The following is an 18,484-nucleotide window of genomic DNA, read 5'->3' as shown; positions in this document are numbered from 1 at the left end:
TTCTATTGATACCAAAACATATTAAGATTACAATGTCAATAACTATTATACGGGTCAAAAACGGAACAGGGATTTTGAAATTTGCTATTCTAATGTACTCTGTCTTCCCCTACTCTGGTATGAGTGATTGGTTGGCTCTCAACAAATAAATGTGTACCACCAATATGTTCCTTAAATAAAAGAAGTGAATAAGACCAAAGGGAAATTAATAGACTTGCTGAAACTAATTGAGCATGCAAAAATGGGTCTAAAGCCACATGCCAACAAAGAAGCTTCAGACCAGCCTGCTCTATCATGATCATGCAGTCTTGTCCTGAGCTAGCGTGTCTGCTATAGGGTCCCACAAGGTTTTGTGGTCTTAACAGCACACAGCGTAGCTTCACAGTAGTCTGCACAAATGCACAGCTGGTCCGGAGCTAAGCTGTCCAAATATGGTACAAGACGTATTTTTGTCTCTATGTGGCTCAAATAAATAGTGATAAAGATAGGTGATTAGCAATTTTACCTCTTCAAAATTGCACGGTTCAAGGTTTTTATATGTTTTTATTATACAACAGTAATAGAAAATCAAAAGACATAAGCTTCCGAGGCAGGCAACATTGATTTCTTCTTGATTTTGACAGTCTCATTTGACCAGTACACGAATAAGGCAGTTGCCGCCATACGTGACTGCAGATCGTACAAGTCTAAGTCGTGATACCACTCCACATTGCCCCAACGCTCGATCTGAAGTGCAAATAGGCATATTTAAATAAACATTTCTCCCCATTTGTCTTTGTATTTGTGTCAGTGGACAATGTTTGTTTAATGGAATAATTCCGTTTTTAACAGTATTTCAGAGCAGTTAATTCGCTATTTTGCTAAAAATCGCTATTTTTCTGGTTCAGCAGGTTTACCAGTACTAAGTGAACATTTTTATGCCAGTAACTGACAACTGCCTTACTTGAATCAGTGATAGGATGAGAATGGTCATAGAAATCTAAATAAATAAATAATCCCCTCACAAGTTATGTGGCTGAGTCAAACCCACAATCCTCAGATCTATAGTCCAGTGCTCTACCAACTGAGCATACCGACCTGATTTTATCAGTTGACAATTGATAATGTCATTTGGCAATGATTTTTTCAGCATACAAAGACATGAAATAGTTTCAATGTCATAATGGGGTCAGGCTATAAACTTGGAGACTTTTCTAACGTAACACTTTTCAAACTTAAATACCTCTGTAATGAGTTAAGATTTTGATTAAAAAAAAAATTAATGTGGTCATTTGACTACATTCTGAGCAAGCTCACGGTAAAATCATTCATCCGTGAAGATTGGACGCTTTAGCACCTGTGATATGTATAGTTTCGTCTTTTTGCACGTTGAAATGGTGAAACACAATATAATAACAAATTCATTTCAATTTTATCATTTAAGGTGGGTTTTTACACCAGGAAAACATAAAATTTATTTTTAACAAGAGATGTGTTTGTCAGAAATTTCAATGTATCATTTGGCAGGTTTAGAAATTATCTCCCTTTAAAAGCTTATTACTTCCCTTGGATTGTATTTTTTTTTACTTTTGACCTTGAAGGATGACCTTGACCTTTCACCACTCAAAATGTGCAGCTTCATGAGATACACATGCATGCCAAATATCAAGTTGCTATCTTCAATATTCAAAAAGTTATGACCAAACTTTAACGAAGGGTAGTTTTAGAAAATAAAAATACAATGATATTTGACCTTTGACCTTAAAGGATGACCTGACCTAGACTTTTCACCACTCAAAATGTGCAGCTCCTTGAGATACAAATGCATGCCAAATATAAACGTTGCTATCTTCAATATTGAAAAAGTTATCAAACTTTAACCAAGGTTAAAGTTTTGGGACAGAATGACAGGCCAAAAACAATATACCCCCGATCATTTGATCCGGGGGCATAAAAATGTATGGCTCATATGAATATTCAGAAGCGCAACTGCACATTTTGACAAATTGCATGCTACCCACCTCACATGATAAAGCGTTCAATCATCACAGATAAATGATGTTTTCGTTTGCTTGCATCGAATGAAGTCAAATGCTCACATCTACAATTTTGAATGAAAATCTTTACTTATTAGAGAAGTTTGAAAAGTGTTGCGTTAGAAAAGTCTCCAATACGCTTGCAGGTAACCTGCAATTTGCCAAAATGCGAGGTTGCGCTCTTAAATATTCATGTGAGCAATACATTAAACAAGAGGGCCATGATGGCCCTGAATCGCTCACCTGACTAACCAAATACAATCCCAACCCAGATTTCATCAAGATAAACATTCTGACCAAATTTCATAAAGATTGGATGAAAACTGTGACCTCTATAGTCTACACAAGGTTTTTCTAATATTTGACCTATTGACCTAGTTTTTGACCCCAGGCGACCCAAATACAATCCCAACCCAGATTTCACCAAGATAAACATTCTGATCAAATTTAATAAAGATTGGATCTAAACTTTGACCTCTATTGCCTACTCAAGGTTTTTCTATTATTTGACCTAGTGACCTAGTTTTTGACCCCAGATGACCCAAATACAATCCCAACCCAGATTTCTTCAAGACAAACATTCTGACCAAAGTTCATGAAGATTGGATGAAAACTGTGACCTCTAATGTCTACACAAGGGTTTTCTTTTATTTGACCTAGTGACCTAGTTTTTGACCCAAGATGACCCAAATACAATCCCAACCCAGATTTCATCAATATAAACATTCTGACCAAATTTCATAAAGATTGGATGAAAACTGGGACCTCTATTGTCTACACAAAGTTTTTCTATTATTTGACCTAGTTTTTGACCTTGTAAACTATTTTTTTACCTCAGATGATCAAAATACAATTCCAACCTGTTTCAAACAGATTGGATGAAAACTGCGACCTCTATTGTCTACATAAGGTTTTTCTATTATTTGACCTGGTTTTTGACCTAGTGACCTAGTTTTTGACCCCAGATGACCAAAATACAATCCCAACCCAGATTTCATCAAGATAAACATTCTGACCAAATTTTATAAAGATTGGATGAAAGCTGCGACCTCTATAGTCTACACAAGGTTTTTCAATTATTTGATCTAGTTTTTGACCTAGTGACCTTGTTATTGACCCGAGATGACCCAAATACAATCCCAACCCAGATTTCATCAAGATAAACATTCTGACCAAAATTCATAAAGATTGGATGAAAACTGTGACATCTACTGTCTACACAAGCAAATTGTTGATGGACGCACGCACGCACGCACATACGGACGCCGGATATCACACGGTCACATATGCTGACCATGTCAACTTCGTGACAGGTGAGCTAAAAAAACTAGTTTTGTTATTCTGATGTAAGAACCCACCTTAAATGATGAAATTGATATAAATTAAGAATAATTTTGTGTTTCACCATTTCCACATGCAAACTGATAAAACCATACATACCCCACGTGGTTAAGAGTCTGATCGCCAAAGATGAATGATTTAACCACGAGCTTGCTCAGAGTGTAGTCAAATGATCACATGTAATAAATTTAATCAAAATCTTAACTAATAACTGAGATATTCAAGTTTGTAAAGTGTTGCGTTAGAAAAGTCTTCAAGTGTATGGGAGTTTTGTCAGTTTTCCATGAAATTCTTCATGTATCAAAGTTTTGTTTATGACGTTTCATTTATTTATCTGAACAGCTTTGGACTGAATAAGTAAGTGAAAAATGCCCAATACAATTTAACAACTATACCTGTATTACCACATTCCTGTTTATTATAAATAGAATAAGTACACAACAAGCAAATTTGTTGAATTGATATCCCCCGCCAATATACTTCTGGACACAAATATTTCTGGACAGGTTGACAACGCCAACGTGCATCATCCTCTTATCCATTTATATTCTCATACCAAGTTTCAATGAAATCCGTCAAAGCACTTCCAAGATATGGCTCCAGACACACAAAAAAGCAAATTTCAAGATACAAAGGGCCATGACTCTGTTATTATCCAATGGTGTACAATACCATTTGGCGTGCATCATCCTCTTATCCATATATATACTCATACCAAGTTTAAATGAAATCCGCCAAAGCACTTCCAAGATATGGCTCCGGACACAAAAAAGCATTTTTTTAAGATACAAAGGGCCATAACTCCGTTATTAACAGATGGTGAAAAATGCCATTTGGCGTGCATCATCCTCTTATCCATATATATACTCATACCAAGTTTCAATGAAATCCGCCAAAGCACTTCCGAGATATGGCTCCTGACACAAAAGTGCCAGACGGACGGACAGACGGAAGGACGAACAACGCCAAAACAATATCCCTTTGCCGATGGCTGGGGATAATTAAACATTTAATAAATCCCAGCTATGTTTTTACTTTGTTTCTGATGTTGGTTCAAGATAGATGGTTGTTTTTCAAATAAAAGGTAGATGAAGATAATTTCACGTTCATGGTAAGGAAGCCATACAAAAAAATGCGTGTAAAAGCTTATAACTCAGATTTGTAGTCACCAGGACACATTTGTTCAAAATTTACTAAAATTTACCAAATTTTGAATTTTATAACACCTCATGTTCATGCACAAACTGCACTACATGTATGATGGCTAAATTCTGCATAACAGGTTACTGAGAATACTTTGAGCTGATTTTGAACACGATTGATGTCAACCAGGATTATCAAAGCAAGTTTAAAAAAAAACAAGATGTGTTTGTGAAACACTATGTCACAATATATTTGACCTTTGACCTTGAAGGATGACCTTGACCTTTCACCACTCAAAATGTCTTTACGTCCATAACCATTGGGCCTAGGGCTACCAAATTTGGTATGTAGTGACATCTAATAGTCCTCTACCAAGTTTGTTCAAATTATGCCCCTGGGGTCAAATTTGACCCTGCCCTGGGGGGTCAAAAAATCGAAAATTTGCTTATATAAGGCCTATTTTGTAAAAACTTAAAAAATCTTCTTGTCCATAACTGTATGGCATAGGGCTACCAAATTTGGTATGTAATGACATCTTATAGTCCTCTACCAAGTTTGTTCAAATTAAGCCTGGTACCTACATGCCAAATATGAAAGAGATCAGTAAAGTATTGAAGGCGCTATGATAAACGGTAACAAAACAGTATATATATGGGGAGCATAAAAATAGCCAAGGATCTCATTTAGTAAAAGGTAATGTGTTGCACCACTGTGTAAATTACATGGTTTACATAGATAAAAGGCCTCTAGGCCAACCTGAAAATCCTGCTCAAGTCTTGAGAGTTGAACACATCTTTCCACTGTCAGCATTCTGTCCATCAAGGCTAGAGTCAGCACCAGTGACTTGACAGTCTCCACTGCAAACGTGTACCCTACAACCAATAATGTTCAGGCTTAAAATGCATGTGCGTAAAGTGTAGTGTGCAGAGTCTAATCAGAGATGACAATTTCGGCCTTTAATGTATTTGTTTGCTTAAAGGAAGTGTCATCTTAGTGTGAATCCATTTTAAGCGGAAAGTGTTGTCCCTGATAAGCCTGTGGGGACTGCACCAGCTTATCTGGGACAATACTTTACCCACATGTCAAAAGGCCAGTTTTCAAAAGATGAAGCTCAAATATATACATTACTGTTCATATCTTTTGAGAAAAGATTTGTTAGCAAACATGTGGCATACAGGTAAAATGTGTCGTCATAAGAGTGATTTCAATACTTCAAAACTGACAAAAAGGACATCAGTTTTATCTATTAAATAGAGACGAGAATATGCAATTTGTGTCATGCCAGACTTTATAGACAGGCAGTAATGGCTGTGGACCATGCTCAATATCTTCCAAAAGAGACAAAGTTTATAACAGGAAAAAAATGTAAGTAAAAGTGTTTATTTTGGTATCTTAGGCTTTCCTGGAAATAATGCCAACAAGACCTGCATTTGTGAAATGCCCCCTTCTGCGCTTTGATGCCGCACGGCAGCTATTTTAGAGAAAATTGTTTTTTCTGGACCGGAACGAATATCACACTTTATCTGTAAGTCATGTAGGTAAACTCACATACCAAAAATCTGCTCAATATATGAAAGCTTTAAGTAAAAAAACTCTGAAAAAGTCCAAGGCCCATCACTTTGCAAAATATCAATTGACCGGAATGAAATTCACATTTCATCTGTAGGACTGCACAGCCATCTAAGTTTTGGAAGAAAAGAACACATTAACAATTCTATGCAGAAATATTATAAGCACAGATGCTCAACACAGAAATTTTACCAAAACAATACCCAATCAAAATGTGACTGTTGATACTTTGTCAGTGTTGTGACCTACCAAACAATCACCACTCACTTTGTGACTGTAGGTACTTTATCAGTGTTGTCACCTACCGACTACCAAACAATCACCAGTCATTGTGACTTACCAACAATACCCAATCATTATGAGACTGTAGAAGACGTACCAAACAATGCCCAGTCACTATGAGACTGTAGATACTTTGTCAATGTTGCCACTGTTTCCATTTTGAGGTCCGGGGTGGATGCTAGGTCCTCAATTACTGGAACCTGTATACCATACCTAGTAGAAGATCACATAACAGTGTATAAAGCTTCTCACTTAGAGATGAAAAGAAGAAAAAAACATTTAACACTTTTTATCAAAAGAAAAAGGCCATATACATATTGCTGCTAAAAACCATGTTGACATACCTTTTCAGTTATAATCATTTTAACAATTCTGCCATTCTGTTTTGAAGATGAAACAACAAACGCATGAATATAAAACGATATAGGTTATGCAACTTGTCCTGCACAGTCCCCTTATGATAGTTAGCAAGTTTTCCAAGTCTGAAAGCAATAGCTATGATACTTTAGGAGTAAAATGTGCCAAAACACAAAACTTTACCAAAATGTTCAATTATCTAACGATAAAAGGGCCATTATTCTGTCAAAATGCTGATAAGTATCCAAAATATAAAATCAATATGTCAAAGGACATAGAAAATATTTGAGGTGGTACGCAAACTTTAACATAGATTTATAAATAATATGCATATTCTAAGTGAAAAAAGGGCCATAAAATGCTTGATACAGTTGTCTGCTCTTGTTTATAGATTGGGGTCATGTTGGAAAAGAAGTATGCAAAATATAAAAGCAATATGTCAAGGGACATAGGAAATATTTGAGGTGGTATGCAAACTTTAAAATTCCACCGCTCACGCACACGGGAACGGAAACGCAGGGGTGAGTAGGATAGCTCTACTATATATATTTCATATATAATAGTCGAGCTAACTACATGTTCTATACATATTTTATATATAATAGTCAAGCTAAAAAAATCCTGGCAAAAGAATAATTGCAAAAGACTGCCAATTATTTGTATTGACATAAAACACTAGTCAACTATAGTATGATATGGAAACATAATATCTTTAATTTGTGTACTGAATTTATTTTCTTTTGGCGACAGAAAAAAAGAAAAGCAAAAAAAAGGCATTCAAATAATTCTTTCTGAAGTTTATTTCCCAAAGGGATCCACAAGCAACTTCAGTTGGTACTCAACCGCCAATGAGTTAATGCTCAAACAAGCCGCTTTCTGAGAAAATGGGTCTAATGCATGTGCGTAAAGCATCGTCCCAGATTAGCCTGTGCAGAAGGCAAATGCTAATCAAAGACGATTTCTGCTTTTATTGTATTTTTTTGTTTAAAGGAAGTCTCTCCTTAGCCAAAATCCAGATTAGGCTGTAAGTGTCGTAACTGATTATCCTGTACAAGACTGCACGGGCTGTAAGTGTCGTAACTGATTATCCTGTACAAGACTGCACGGGCTAATCTTGGACGTCACTTTATGAACATAAACCCTGTGGTTTTTTTTCAGAGAGTGGCGCATATAATTCATGGCAGCCATCACTGGAATCTTACCTCTTCTCCACCATCTGAATCATGGGTCCCCAGTGCTCCTTACCTCTTCTCCACCATCTGAATCATGGGTCCCCAGTGCTCCTTACCTCTCCTCCACCATCTGAATCATGGGTCCCCAGTGCTCCTTACCTCTCCTCCACCATCTGAATCATGGGTCCCCAGTGCTCCTTACCTCTCCTCCACCATCTGAATCATGGGTCCCCAGTGCTCCTTACCTCTCCTCAACCATCTGAATCATGGGTCCCCAGTGCTCCTTACCTCTCCTCCACCATCTGAATCATGGGTCCCCAGTGCTCCTTACCTCTCCTCAACCATCTGAATCATGGGTCCCCAGTGCTCCTTACCTCTCCTCCAACATCTGAATCATGGGTCCCCAGTGCTCCTTACCTTTCCTCCACCATCTGAATCATGGGTTCCCAGTGCTCCTTACCTCTCCTCCACCATCTGAATCATGGGTCCCCAGTGCACCTTACCTCTCCTCCACCATCTGAATCATGGGTCCCCAGTGCTCCTTACCTCTCCTCCACCATCTGCATCATGGGTCCCCAGTGCTCCTAACCTCTCCTCCACCATCTGAATCATGGGTCCCCAGTGCTCCTTACCTCTCCTCCACCATCTGAATCATGGGTCCCCAGTGCGCTTACCTCTCCTCCACCATCTGAATCATGGGTCCCCAGTGCTCCTTACCTCTCCTCCACCATCTGAATCATGGGTCCCCAGTGCTCCTTACCTCTCCTCCACCATCTGAATCATGGGTCCCCAGTGCTCCTTACCTCTCCTCCACCATCTGAATCATGGGTCCCCAGTGCTCCTTACCTCTCCTCCACCATCTGAATCATGGGTCCCCAGTGCTCCTTACTTCTCCTCCACCATCTGAATCATGGGTCCCCAGTGCTCCTTACCTCTCCTCCACCATCTGAATCATGGGTCCCCAGTGCTCCTTACCTCTCCTCCACCATCTGAATCATGCGTCCCCAGTGCTCCTTACCTCTCCTCCACCATCTGAATCATGGGTCCCCAGTGCTCCTTCTGTAGCCTGTACAACTCTGGGGGCTCCTTGATGAAGAAACTGACAAAAGTAGGACAAAACTATAACATGACACATAATTGAGCAGTGTTCTTGACATCAAGGTTTAATCAATGTGGGAAAAGTACTGTCCCAGATTAACCAGTGCAATCCGCACAGTCAAATCAGAGATGGCACTTTGCACTTTTATGGAAAGTTTCAATTAATGGATGTCACTTCATAATCCAGTCTAGGTTCGAAGGGATGACATTTGGCCTATATATTACCCTAAGTTTTCCCAGACAGCGGTTCATATGCATATGTTAAACATACCACTCATAGTTTCATTTTTATAAATCAGAACTTGAAATTGGTGTTCATTTAAAAATAAACAACTCACAATTATTTCTCAAAATGTCAACATTTTCTGTGCATAATTACAATTATTTGGTTTCAAACAAACTTGAGTGATCAGGGCAATTTGCCAAATGAGCCAATAAGTGGAGGCCAAACATTTTGCTCAATAATATATTCTTTAAATGCAAATTAACTGCATTTAAGCAAACAAAATATTATCAATAATTAGCATTTTTTAGGTAGGGTGAGTTAAGATTCACAGTGACTAAGCTGGAATGTGATTTTAAAACACCTCAAAGAGGAAAACACATTCTCCTTACTAGATTCAGTAAAACCCTTCTTTTTAAACATAACTTTTTTAATATAAAGATCTAGAAAAGTCAAGAACTATTTGTAATGCTAATCTAAGCATTCAAAATGAGAAGAAATCACACGCTTGTTTGAGATCCAAAACTCTTAACATATAGCGAGCGAGGGCAGTTATCCCTGTCATCATCTCTTTTGGTACATGTATAAATAAAAAAAGTGATTACCAGCCATGAACTAAAAATCATTTGTTATACACATGTACCTGACTGTATCTGTCTCCAAGAAATGAAGGATACTGGATATTAATGTGTCTCTTGTCTTGTGCATGGGGTTGTCCAGAGCAGTATTACACAGTGACGTCTGTAACATAGGCAGCAATATTAAATAAAAATGACGGAAACATAGTACAATCCTTTTTAAACAAGAGCTGTCTTAACTCGACAATTGTTTCACTTTTAAAGTTTCATGTACATTGTCACCGGTAAAAAACACAGAGACCAATTTTAAGTTAAATATCTGTTGTACTGGAATTTATACAGAACACATATGTAAAACAAGGGCTGTTTGTAAAACATGCATGACCCACATATGCGCTGTCAGTTGTAGTGGAAGCCATTGTGTGAATACGTTTTTTTGTCACTATGACCTTGACCTTTGACCTAGTGACCTGAAAATCAATAGGGGTCATCTGCCAGTCATGATCAATGTACAAACATGTACCTATGAAGTTTCATGATCCTAGGCCTAATAATTCTTGAGTTATCATCAGGAAACCATTTTACTGTTTCAAGTCACTGTGACCTTGACCTTTGACCTAGTGACCTGAAAATTAATAGGGGTCATCTGCCAGTCATGATCAATGTACCTATGAAGTTTCATGATCCTAGGTGTAAGCATTCTTGAGTTATTATCCGGAAACCATTTTACTATTTAGAGTCACTGTGACCTTGACCTTTGACCTAGTGACCTGAAAATCAAAAGAGGTCATCTGCTAGTCATGATAAATGTTCCTATGAAGTTTCATGATCCTAGGCGTAAGCATTATTGAGTTATCATCCGTAAACCATTTTACTGTTTCCAGTCACTGTGACCTTGACCTTTGACCTAGTGACCTGAAAATCAATAGGGGTCATCTGCCAGTCATGATCAATGTACCTATGAAGTTTCATGATCCTAGGCGTAAGCATTCTTGAGTTATCCGGAAACCATTTTACTGTTTCTAGTCACTGTGACCTTGACCTTTGACCTAGTGACCTAAAAATCAATAGGGGTTATTTGCCAGTCATAATCAATGTACCTATGAAGTTTCATGATCCTAGGTGTAAGCATTCTTGAGTTATTATCCGGAAACCATTTTACTATTTCGAGTCACTGTGACCTTGACCTTTGACCTCGTGACCTGAAAATCAATAGGAGTCATCTGCCAGTCATCTGCCAGTCAGAATCAATGTACCTATGAAGTTTCATGATCCTAGGCCTAAGCGTTCTTGAGTTATCATCCGGAAACCATTTTACTATTTCGAGTCACTGTGACCTTGACCTTTGACCTAGTGACCTCAAAATCGATAGGGGTCATCTGCCAGTCATGATCAATGTACCTAGGAAGTTTCATGATCCTAGGCCTAAGCATTATCGAGTTATCATCCGGAAACCATCTGGTGGACGGACGGACCGACGGACGGACCGACCGACATGTGCAAAACAATATATCCCCTCTTCTTCGAAAGGGGGGCATAATTAAAGCTGAAAGTGTGGACATAAAAATAAGAAATGCGACCGTGTTAAGAAACTACATTTTTCATAATTTTACCATTTAATGTAGATAAATTAGATTAACTTAGCAAGCAATTTTGCATGTATGCTACATACATGCAAAATTACAGTTAAATACCTTCATCCAAACTTAAGTTATTGAGCAAAAACTATTTTTCTATTTTCAGCAAAAATGATCTTCACACAACTGGCTTAAATGCAATCACACCTAAGTCTGCATGAAAGCTACCTACAATCAAAATTACAGCACAATAAATTTCTCCAACCTATCAAGCAGAAACTCTTTGTATTTTTAATAACCTTGCCATTTGCACCCATCTGCACTCAATTTCAATCCCTCACTGGATCAGCCTGTAACCTACTATCATACAAAATTTCAGTACGATATGAATTATGATAAACTTTTAATAAATTTTTACCAACAGTGACCTTTACTCAAATTGCCCAAAATGAAAATGCATGATAAGTCTGCTTGCATGCAGTACAAAACATACAATAAAAGGCATAGTTCTACTTCATATGTTTAGTTTTATTTCAATATTTGTTTAACAAGATTCAACATTTAAGTAATCTAAAAAATAAACCGCAACTAGTTGAACCTTAGTAAATATAAAATAGAAATCACTTTTATTCTAAATTTTTTATATATTTTTACCCCAAAATCAAAAACACTGATTCTCCCAATTTTAGTAAAAACAATTTATTTCCTAATTTAAATGGTTCGGGCCCCATTGCTAAAATGGTGGAAAAATAAAACTGATAAAAAGATATGGATATGGAGTTGTTACATGCAAACATGAACATGAATTTTGAATAACAAAATGTGGCATAATTATGCTAACTTGCAAGTCAACGTTATTGGTTTGAGACATGGGTAAAGTCTTAGTTGAATACTTACAGTGGTTACAGAGATATGTACGAGTTGCATGCAAACCTGAACCAAAATGTCATTTTTCGAGCAATCCTTAACCTGACTTTTATAAGTACCATTACTAAAGGGGGCATAATCCTGCTAAAAATCTGTTATTGGTCTTGGTCAGTGAATTTTCATAAAGACCCTGTAAAGTTGAATTTCAATAGCTGTGGTGGCTATACATATGGAGTAGTTGCATGCAAATGTTAACCTGTAATTTATTTGTACAATTAAGGGCCTCACTATGCTAAATTACATGACAGACTAAAGAAATTTGGTCAGTGACTTCAAAGAATTAAACCAAAACAGTTGTGAATTTTCAAATAAATGCCTGTTGTAGAAACAATGGAATGGAGATATTGCACATTTACCAGAGCATTACGCAGAATATGAAGCCCACGCTGATGCGCACATTTGGGTAAGTAGTATAACTCTAACTATTTCGTGAATATTCAAGGCAAAAACAAAAGACCTTATTTTACTTTTTCTGCAAAAATAAGGACACCTGTACAGGAAATGATTAAAAGAACAACAACTAACTAATCTTAAAATACTGCTTGGCCAGGTATTACAAGTATCCAACCTGGAGAGGACAACATTTAGTGTGAAAACTAACATAATCCTGGTATTATTTATGTATAAAAAATACATAGCTTCAGAATTAATGTAACGGGTTTTGCCAAAATTGTATTGTATAGATATATTCCTTAAACGACAACTTTCAACTTTTTTATATATAATTTTACGCTCAACATAAACAAGTGTACTTGCATACAAAAACCTTTAAAATTTAATCAAACATAAATCATAATCTGATTATCAAAAACCTTTTGGACTTTCTACATGTAATTATATATAATATATAACATGAACATTTATTAAGAATTAATATTCAGATGCATAATGTGTTGCAGCTTTTTCCATGTAAATAAGAAACACAGAAGTTTTTTTACCAGATGCATATTGTGGCGATTTATAATTTTCTTCTGACTGTTCCATTCTGTTGCAACAGCAAGGGCCAGAGCCTCATTTGGAACACGGAACAAGTTTCCACATGGTGTGCGCAATTTTCGCTGGTCCAAATTCACTTCAAACCAACCTAAAATAACAATTACAAGTAACTTAATTCAAATTAAGTGCAAAACAATAAAATAGCAATCTGATAATTAAGAGCATTTTTTTTACGTATATTATTGTATTTCTAATTTACATTCAAGAAAGTTTATGTCTATTTCTATTGTTCAGTTATAAAAAGTTAATTTACATAAAGTAGTGATGGGTGCAGCTACCTTAATTGGTAGAGTTCTGAACAGTCCAGCCAGTGTTTGCTCGTTAAACTCATCAACATAATTTGAGTTGGATTGGTAACAAAATTACTTCTTATTTCTTCCTCTACCTCTGATTACAGTTGGGCATAAATACTGGCATAATATGACATAATGAGCAATTAGTATTACAGGTAAACTGCTCGGATCTGCTCAGCTTACACAGCCAATTGTGAGTAGGATTGATGCTCAATTGGTCATTATCTGCTAGGGTACTACTTAAAAGCCACCTGGTACACTTAAGTATAATACCATATACTCAGGGTACGGAAAATACACTTTAAGGCATCCGGACAATATTAGACTTTAGCCGAGTTTTATTCCAACCCAGAATCTGATGAGTGTGCTTGCGATCAGAAAGAGGAACAAAAGTGGAAACAAGAGCACCGCCTTGCGGGTGCAGACCGCTCATCTATTTTTCTTTAAAAGGTGAAGGGACCTATCTCAATTTCAATCACAATGGAGGGAGGGGTGGAGTGGAGGGGGGTGTATAGTGTGGGGGTGTGGTCATTTATTACATGATCTTCCAAAAATGCAAAAAAAAAAAAAATTGGGGGGGGGGAGAATTCTTGGGTGGGATGGTTGGACGGTATGTTTCAAAAAAAAAAATTTGTGTTTTAACCATGTGTTTAAAAAAAATCTTTTTTTTTCGGGTGGGGGGGGGGTATTGTGTTAGGGTTTGGTGGTCATTTATTAGATGATCTTTAAGAAAAAGAAAAAAATTCAGGGGGGATTCGGGGGGGATGGTTCGGATGGAGTCTTTTGTGGTTTGTTAGGTAAGAGTTGTTTTGTCAAAGTATCAATCAAATCTAATCATAAATAAAAAAGTTATGGCAATTTTAGCAAAATTTAATAATTTGACCTTGAGAGTCAAGGTCATTCAAAGGTCAAGGTAAAATTCAATTTGCCAGGTACAGTACCCTCATGATAGCATGAAAGGATTTGAAGTTTGAAAGCAATAGCCTTGATACGTTAGAAGTATAGTGGATCTAAACACAAAATTTAACCAAATATTCAAAGTTACTAAGTCAAAAAGGGCCATAATTCCGTAAAAATGACAACCAGAGTTATGCAACTTGTCCTTTACTGTCCCCTTATAATAGTTTGCAAGTGTTCCAAGTATGAAAGCAATATCTATGATACTTTAGGGGTAAAGTGGACCAAAACACAAAACTTAACCAAATTTTCAATTTTCTAAGTATAAAGGGCACATAATTCCATCAAAATGCCAGTAAGAGTTACATAACATTGCCTGCACAGTCCCCTTATGTTAGTTAGTAATAAGTGTTGCAAGTATGAAAGCAATAGCTTTGATACTTTAGGAATAAAAAGGACCTAAACATAAAACTTAACCAAATTTTCAATTTTCTAAGTATAAATAGGGCACATAATTCTGTCAAAATGCCAGTCAGAGTTACATTACTTTGCCTGCACAGTCCCCTTATGATAGTTAGTAAGTGTACCAAGTTTGAATGCAATAGCATTGATACTTTATGAGAAAAGTGGACCTAAACGCAAAACTTAACCGGACGCCAAGGTGATGACAATAGCTCTTTTTTTTTTCAAAAAATTGATGAGCTAAAAATGAGGGGTTCAATGTAAAAATTTCAGTTTTGCAACATTATGAAAACAAAATTCTCTTAAAACAAAACCTGCCTCAATATGCTTTTTTGAGTATGAGTTTTGATAATAGTGAGTGCCCGGGGTACTGTTAGGTAAAGTCGACAATGACCAATCACAGGGGCGGGTCCAGGATTTCTGGTTGGGGGGGGGGGGGGCAATTATTTAATGATTTGCTGGGGGTGCCTAATGGCCCCCTGGTGGGTGCAGGGCAAGCAAGGGCGTCCAAGGGGGCAAAGCCCCCCAGAAGCCCTATGATTTAAGTGATTTTGAAGGCTATGACAACCACTTCTCGAGCATGTCACGCCTTATGTACTGTCATCAAAGTACCTTCTTATAATGCCAGAAAAGTGCATAATTTAAACGTAATAGGGATGGATATAGCTAGAAGAAATGCTATAACGAATACAGCAGGGAGGGGGAGAGCATGAAAGCAATTTTATGCCTACAGCAAAGTTCGACTTGAAAAACCGGGCGACAGAGAGTCTAAAGTTAACACATTTAGCGATTGTCCGTGATTAGTGGGAAATGTTGTGTACGAAAAACACCCCCTGGATCCACCTATGAATCAAGCTTTACTGACCACAGTAAATTTATACAAGTACTGATACAAATGAAAAAGAAGCATATGTGTACTTTAGTATTAGCTTACCATCCGACTGTGTGATAGTTGCATTCTTGTAAAACTTCTTTAATTCTGAAACAAATATAATATAATAATATATATTAAACAATTTAAATATCCTTAAAAGCCTAACATATGCATTTACAATATGAAACGAAGGAAATTGAAACAAAGAAAAGAATGGCGTGTATTTCAAGTTAACAGGGTAGGGTGTACCAAAGACCTATACAATACATTATTTTAATTTTTATAGGTCTTTGGGTGTACACAGGGCGAGTTTGAACCTGTAATTGTCCGTTCTGACTGTAACACACTTAAGTTCCTCTGGTTCATTGACCAACGCAGGCAATCCTGCCGTGTATTCCTATTTGGGATTTAGGGAAGGTGCTCAAGGTGAAACACTCAACTGTCAACACATGCCCACACAAACATCTGATCTGAGATAACCAAACACAGGGTAATGGAGGTTTCGTCACAATGCAGTTTCGTCACACTGATATTATGAAGGAGGGCAGTGGAGGTTTCGTCACACTGATATATTGTATAGAATAAAATGATATTGCAATTGAATATGATGTTGTTAATAAATATATTGGGATATATGCTTCTTTATGTTATTTTTTAGCGTTATTGCGTGCATATTCTCCTTTTTTCTACCATAATATCAACTTTTTGTGTGCGCTTAATATATGAATAAAACACATATTTGTGGAGCACATGAAAACACGTCCACACCCTATCGACTACCAATCTAAGATTATGAGATATTTCAATTATTGATTACTTGATAGTGCAAACATATAAATTAGCGCATTGCAAACAATCAATTAGCGACACACGCCTTTAATTTGCAATTTAAGAAGTTGACTCAGGAAAACCATCAGAGAAAACTGCTAGAGTCATGATGTACCATTCATCTATGGAAGGCTCTGATGGGAATGTACGATGTTGTATTATTTTGATTTACAAAAATACAGTGATATGAAAATCAATCAATTTAGAAAAACAAAATAATGCAATTTCACACTATGATTCATAGTGTACAATTGCATTATTTTGTTTTTCTAAATTGCCCAATTTACATATTTGAATTATGTAGTTTCAATTAATATGACACTAGTTTAATTGTTACTTGTTAGAAACTATTTAGTTAGGTTGATGTTTTATAATGAATGGATCCAAGAGCAACAGTGAAAGGCTTCGTGTTCCACTGGAATTAACGTGTGTACAGGAAGGTGGTGAATGAGGGTCTCGCAACAGCTTATGCGGCAAAGGGCGATAAGTTCCTCTTCTTGAGGAAAGTCATGTCCTTGCCGTATCTGCCGAGCGAACACATCACCCCCTGCCTTCGAACAGATGATGCTACAGGCTGAAGAGGTACTAATATTTTTATAACTTACCTCATTATTATTTACTTAACACATGTGGTATTTACATGTATTATTCGCTTAATTACTTCAATGGTCTTCTATTGTTAATAACTTAATATATTATAAAAATACAATAATTAAACTGTAATGTACGCATATGTCATAAATTTTGCTTATTCCAGGTTGGCAGTCCTCTTCTGAATGTCGTCAATTACATTGAGCGCACCTGGATCCGGGGATCAATGTGGAAGCCGGAGAACTGGAGCGTCTATAGACAAACAGTTAGGACTAACAACGATGTTGAAGGTATGCTTTTATTCAAAGAACAATTTATGTTATTCTTTATTTTTCCATTTTACGTAACGTAATAAACAACATCGTTTACAGCATTTTTATTTCGCCTAACATAATAAACAACAGTGTTCACAAACTTTGCTCAATAAATAAACATTATTTCAGGGTGGCATCGAAGAATCAATACGCGGGCCGGGAGTGCTGATCTTGGATTCTACATGCTAGTCCCCCTTTCCCTTTTATATGTCAATATTTATGTTTGGTGTAATATTGTTTGCAAATAAATTTGTGTTGTGTAAAGGTAAGTATATTATTATACCGTTTATTGAGTAGAGTTGTATTTGATTATATCTTTATGTTTTATATGTAAATATTTATGTTTGGTGTAATATTGTTTGCAAATAAATTTGTCTTGTGTAAAGGTAAGTATATTATTATACCGTTTAGAAGAAAGGTGTCAATCAAAGGTGCTAAAGATTCCCGGTATTATTCACACCTATATATTACCATTGTGACGAACCCTCTACCCGTTTTCTACAGTAAATTCAGTGTGACGAAACTGCAGTGTGACGAAACCTCCGTAAACCGTGATACCCCAAACACACAGCTCTTTACATCTTAAACACTTGAACTGCTCTAATTTATTCCTTACTCTATTTAAACATAACAACGTGTTCTAAAGCGAAGGCTAAAACCATAGGACATCAAGAAAGCTAAGAACATGAGTCATGAGTACCCTAGCACAAGTTAAGAAGTAAAGGCAGGTAACAATTGAAAACAAGATGTAAAAGAAACTGAAGGCGCTTGAAAACCTCTAGTATTGAAGGATCTGTCATGTTTACAGCCATTTTTCAAACAGTTCCTGAACAAACGGATTGTGGTGCATCCAAAGTCAAATTTGGACAATTTTCTGGCCAAGGGCGCAGCCATGTTGGAAACCTGTAAATGTAAGAACAACTTTCATTGGATATCAGTCTTTTTAT

At 36.7% G+C, this 18,484-nt stretch overlaps 1 protein-coding gene and 1 long non-coding RNA gene across 2 annotated transcripts; both read right to left on the bottom strand.

Annotated features, from left to right (window-relative positions):
• Positions 1-523: 523 nt before the first annotated feature.
• LOC127868787 (ATP synthase mitochondrial F1 complex assembly factor 2-like) lies at positions 524-18,458 on the bottom strand. Its single transcript, XM_052410863.1, has 8 exons — positions 18,314-18,458; positions 15,865-15,909; positions 13,221-13,366; positions 9,844-9,941; positions 8,898-8,978; positions 6,448-6,563; positions 5,256-5,371; positions 524-726 (listed from the first exon to the last, which is right to left on the bottom strand). The coding sequence occupies exons 1-8, from the start codon at positions 18,429-18,431 to the stop codon at positions 568-570; spliced, it is 879 nt and encodes a 292-aa protein (XP_052266823.1). The 5' UTR covers positions 18,432-18,458; the 3' UTR covers positions 524-567.
• Positions 6,570-8,689, bottom strand: LOC127868795 (uncharacterized). The gene is made up of 3 exons (XR_008044247.1): positions 8,554-8,689; positions 8,469-8,511; positions 6,570-7,952 (listed from the first exon to the last, which is right to left on the bottom strand). It is a non-coding gene; the product is annotated as an uncharacterized LOC127868795 (long non-coding RNA).
• Positions 18,459-18,484: the final 26 nt, after the last annotated feature.

The sequence above is a fragment of the Dreissena polymorpha genome, chromosome 2, assembly GCF_020536995.1.
Source record: "Dreissena polymorpha isolate Duluth1 chromosome 2, UMN_Dpol_1.0, whole genome shotgun sequence".
NCBI lineage: Eukaryota > Metazoa > Mollusca > Bivalvia > Myida > Dreissenidae > Dreissena > Dreissena polymorpha.
This window is presented reverse-complemented; position numbering and strand designations above follow the sequence as displayed.

Bases quoted from the DNA above. Each gene is read 5' to 3' on its own strand.
- LOC127868787 (XM_052410863.1), bottom strand. From the start codon at position 18,431: ATGGCTGCGCCCTTGGCCAGAAAATTGTCCAAATTTGACTTTGGATGC. The intron at 6,564-8,897 runs GTAAGGAGCACT...ATCTTCTACTAG, and splicing joins ATTCAGATGGTGGAGGAGAG to GTATGGTATACAGGTTCCAG. The intron at 727-5,255 runs GTTGGCCTAGAG...TTTGCACTTCAG, and splicing joins GACTTGAGCAGGATTTTCAG to ATCGAGCGTTGGGGCAATGT.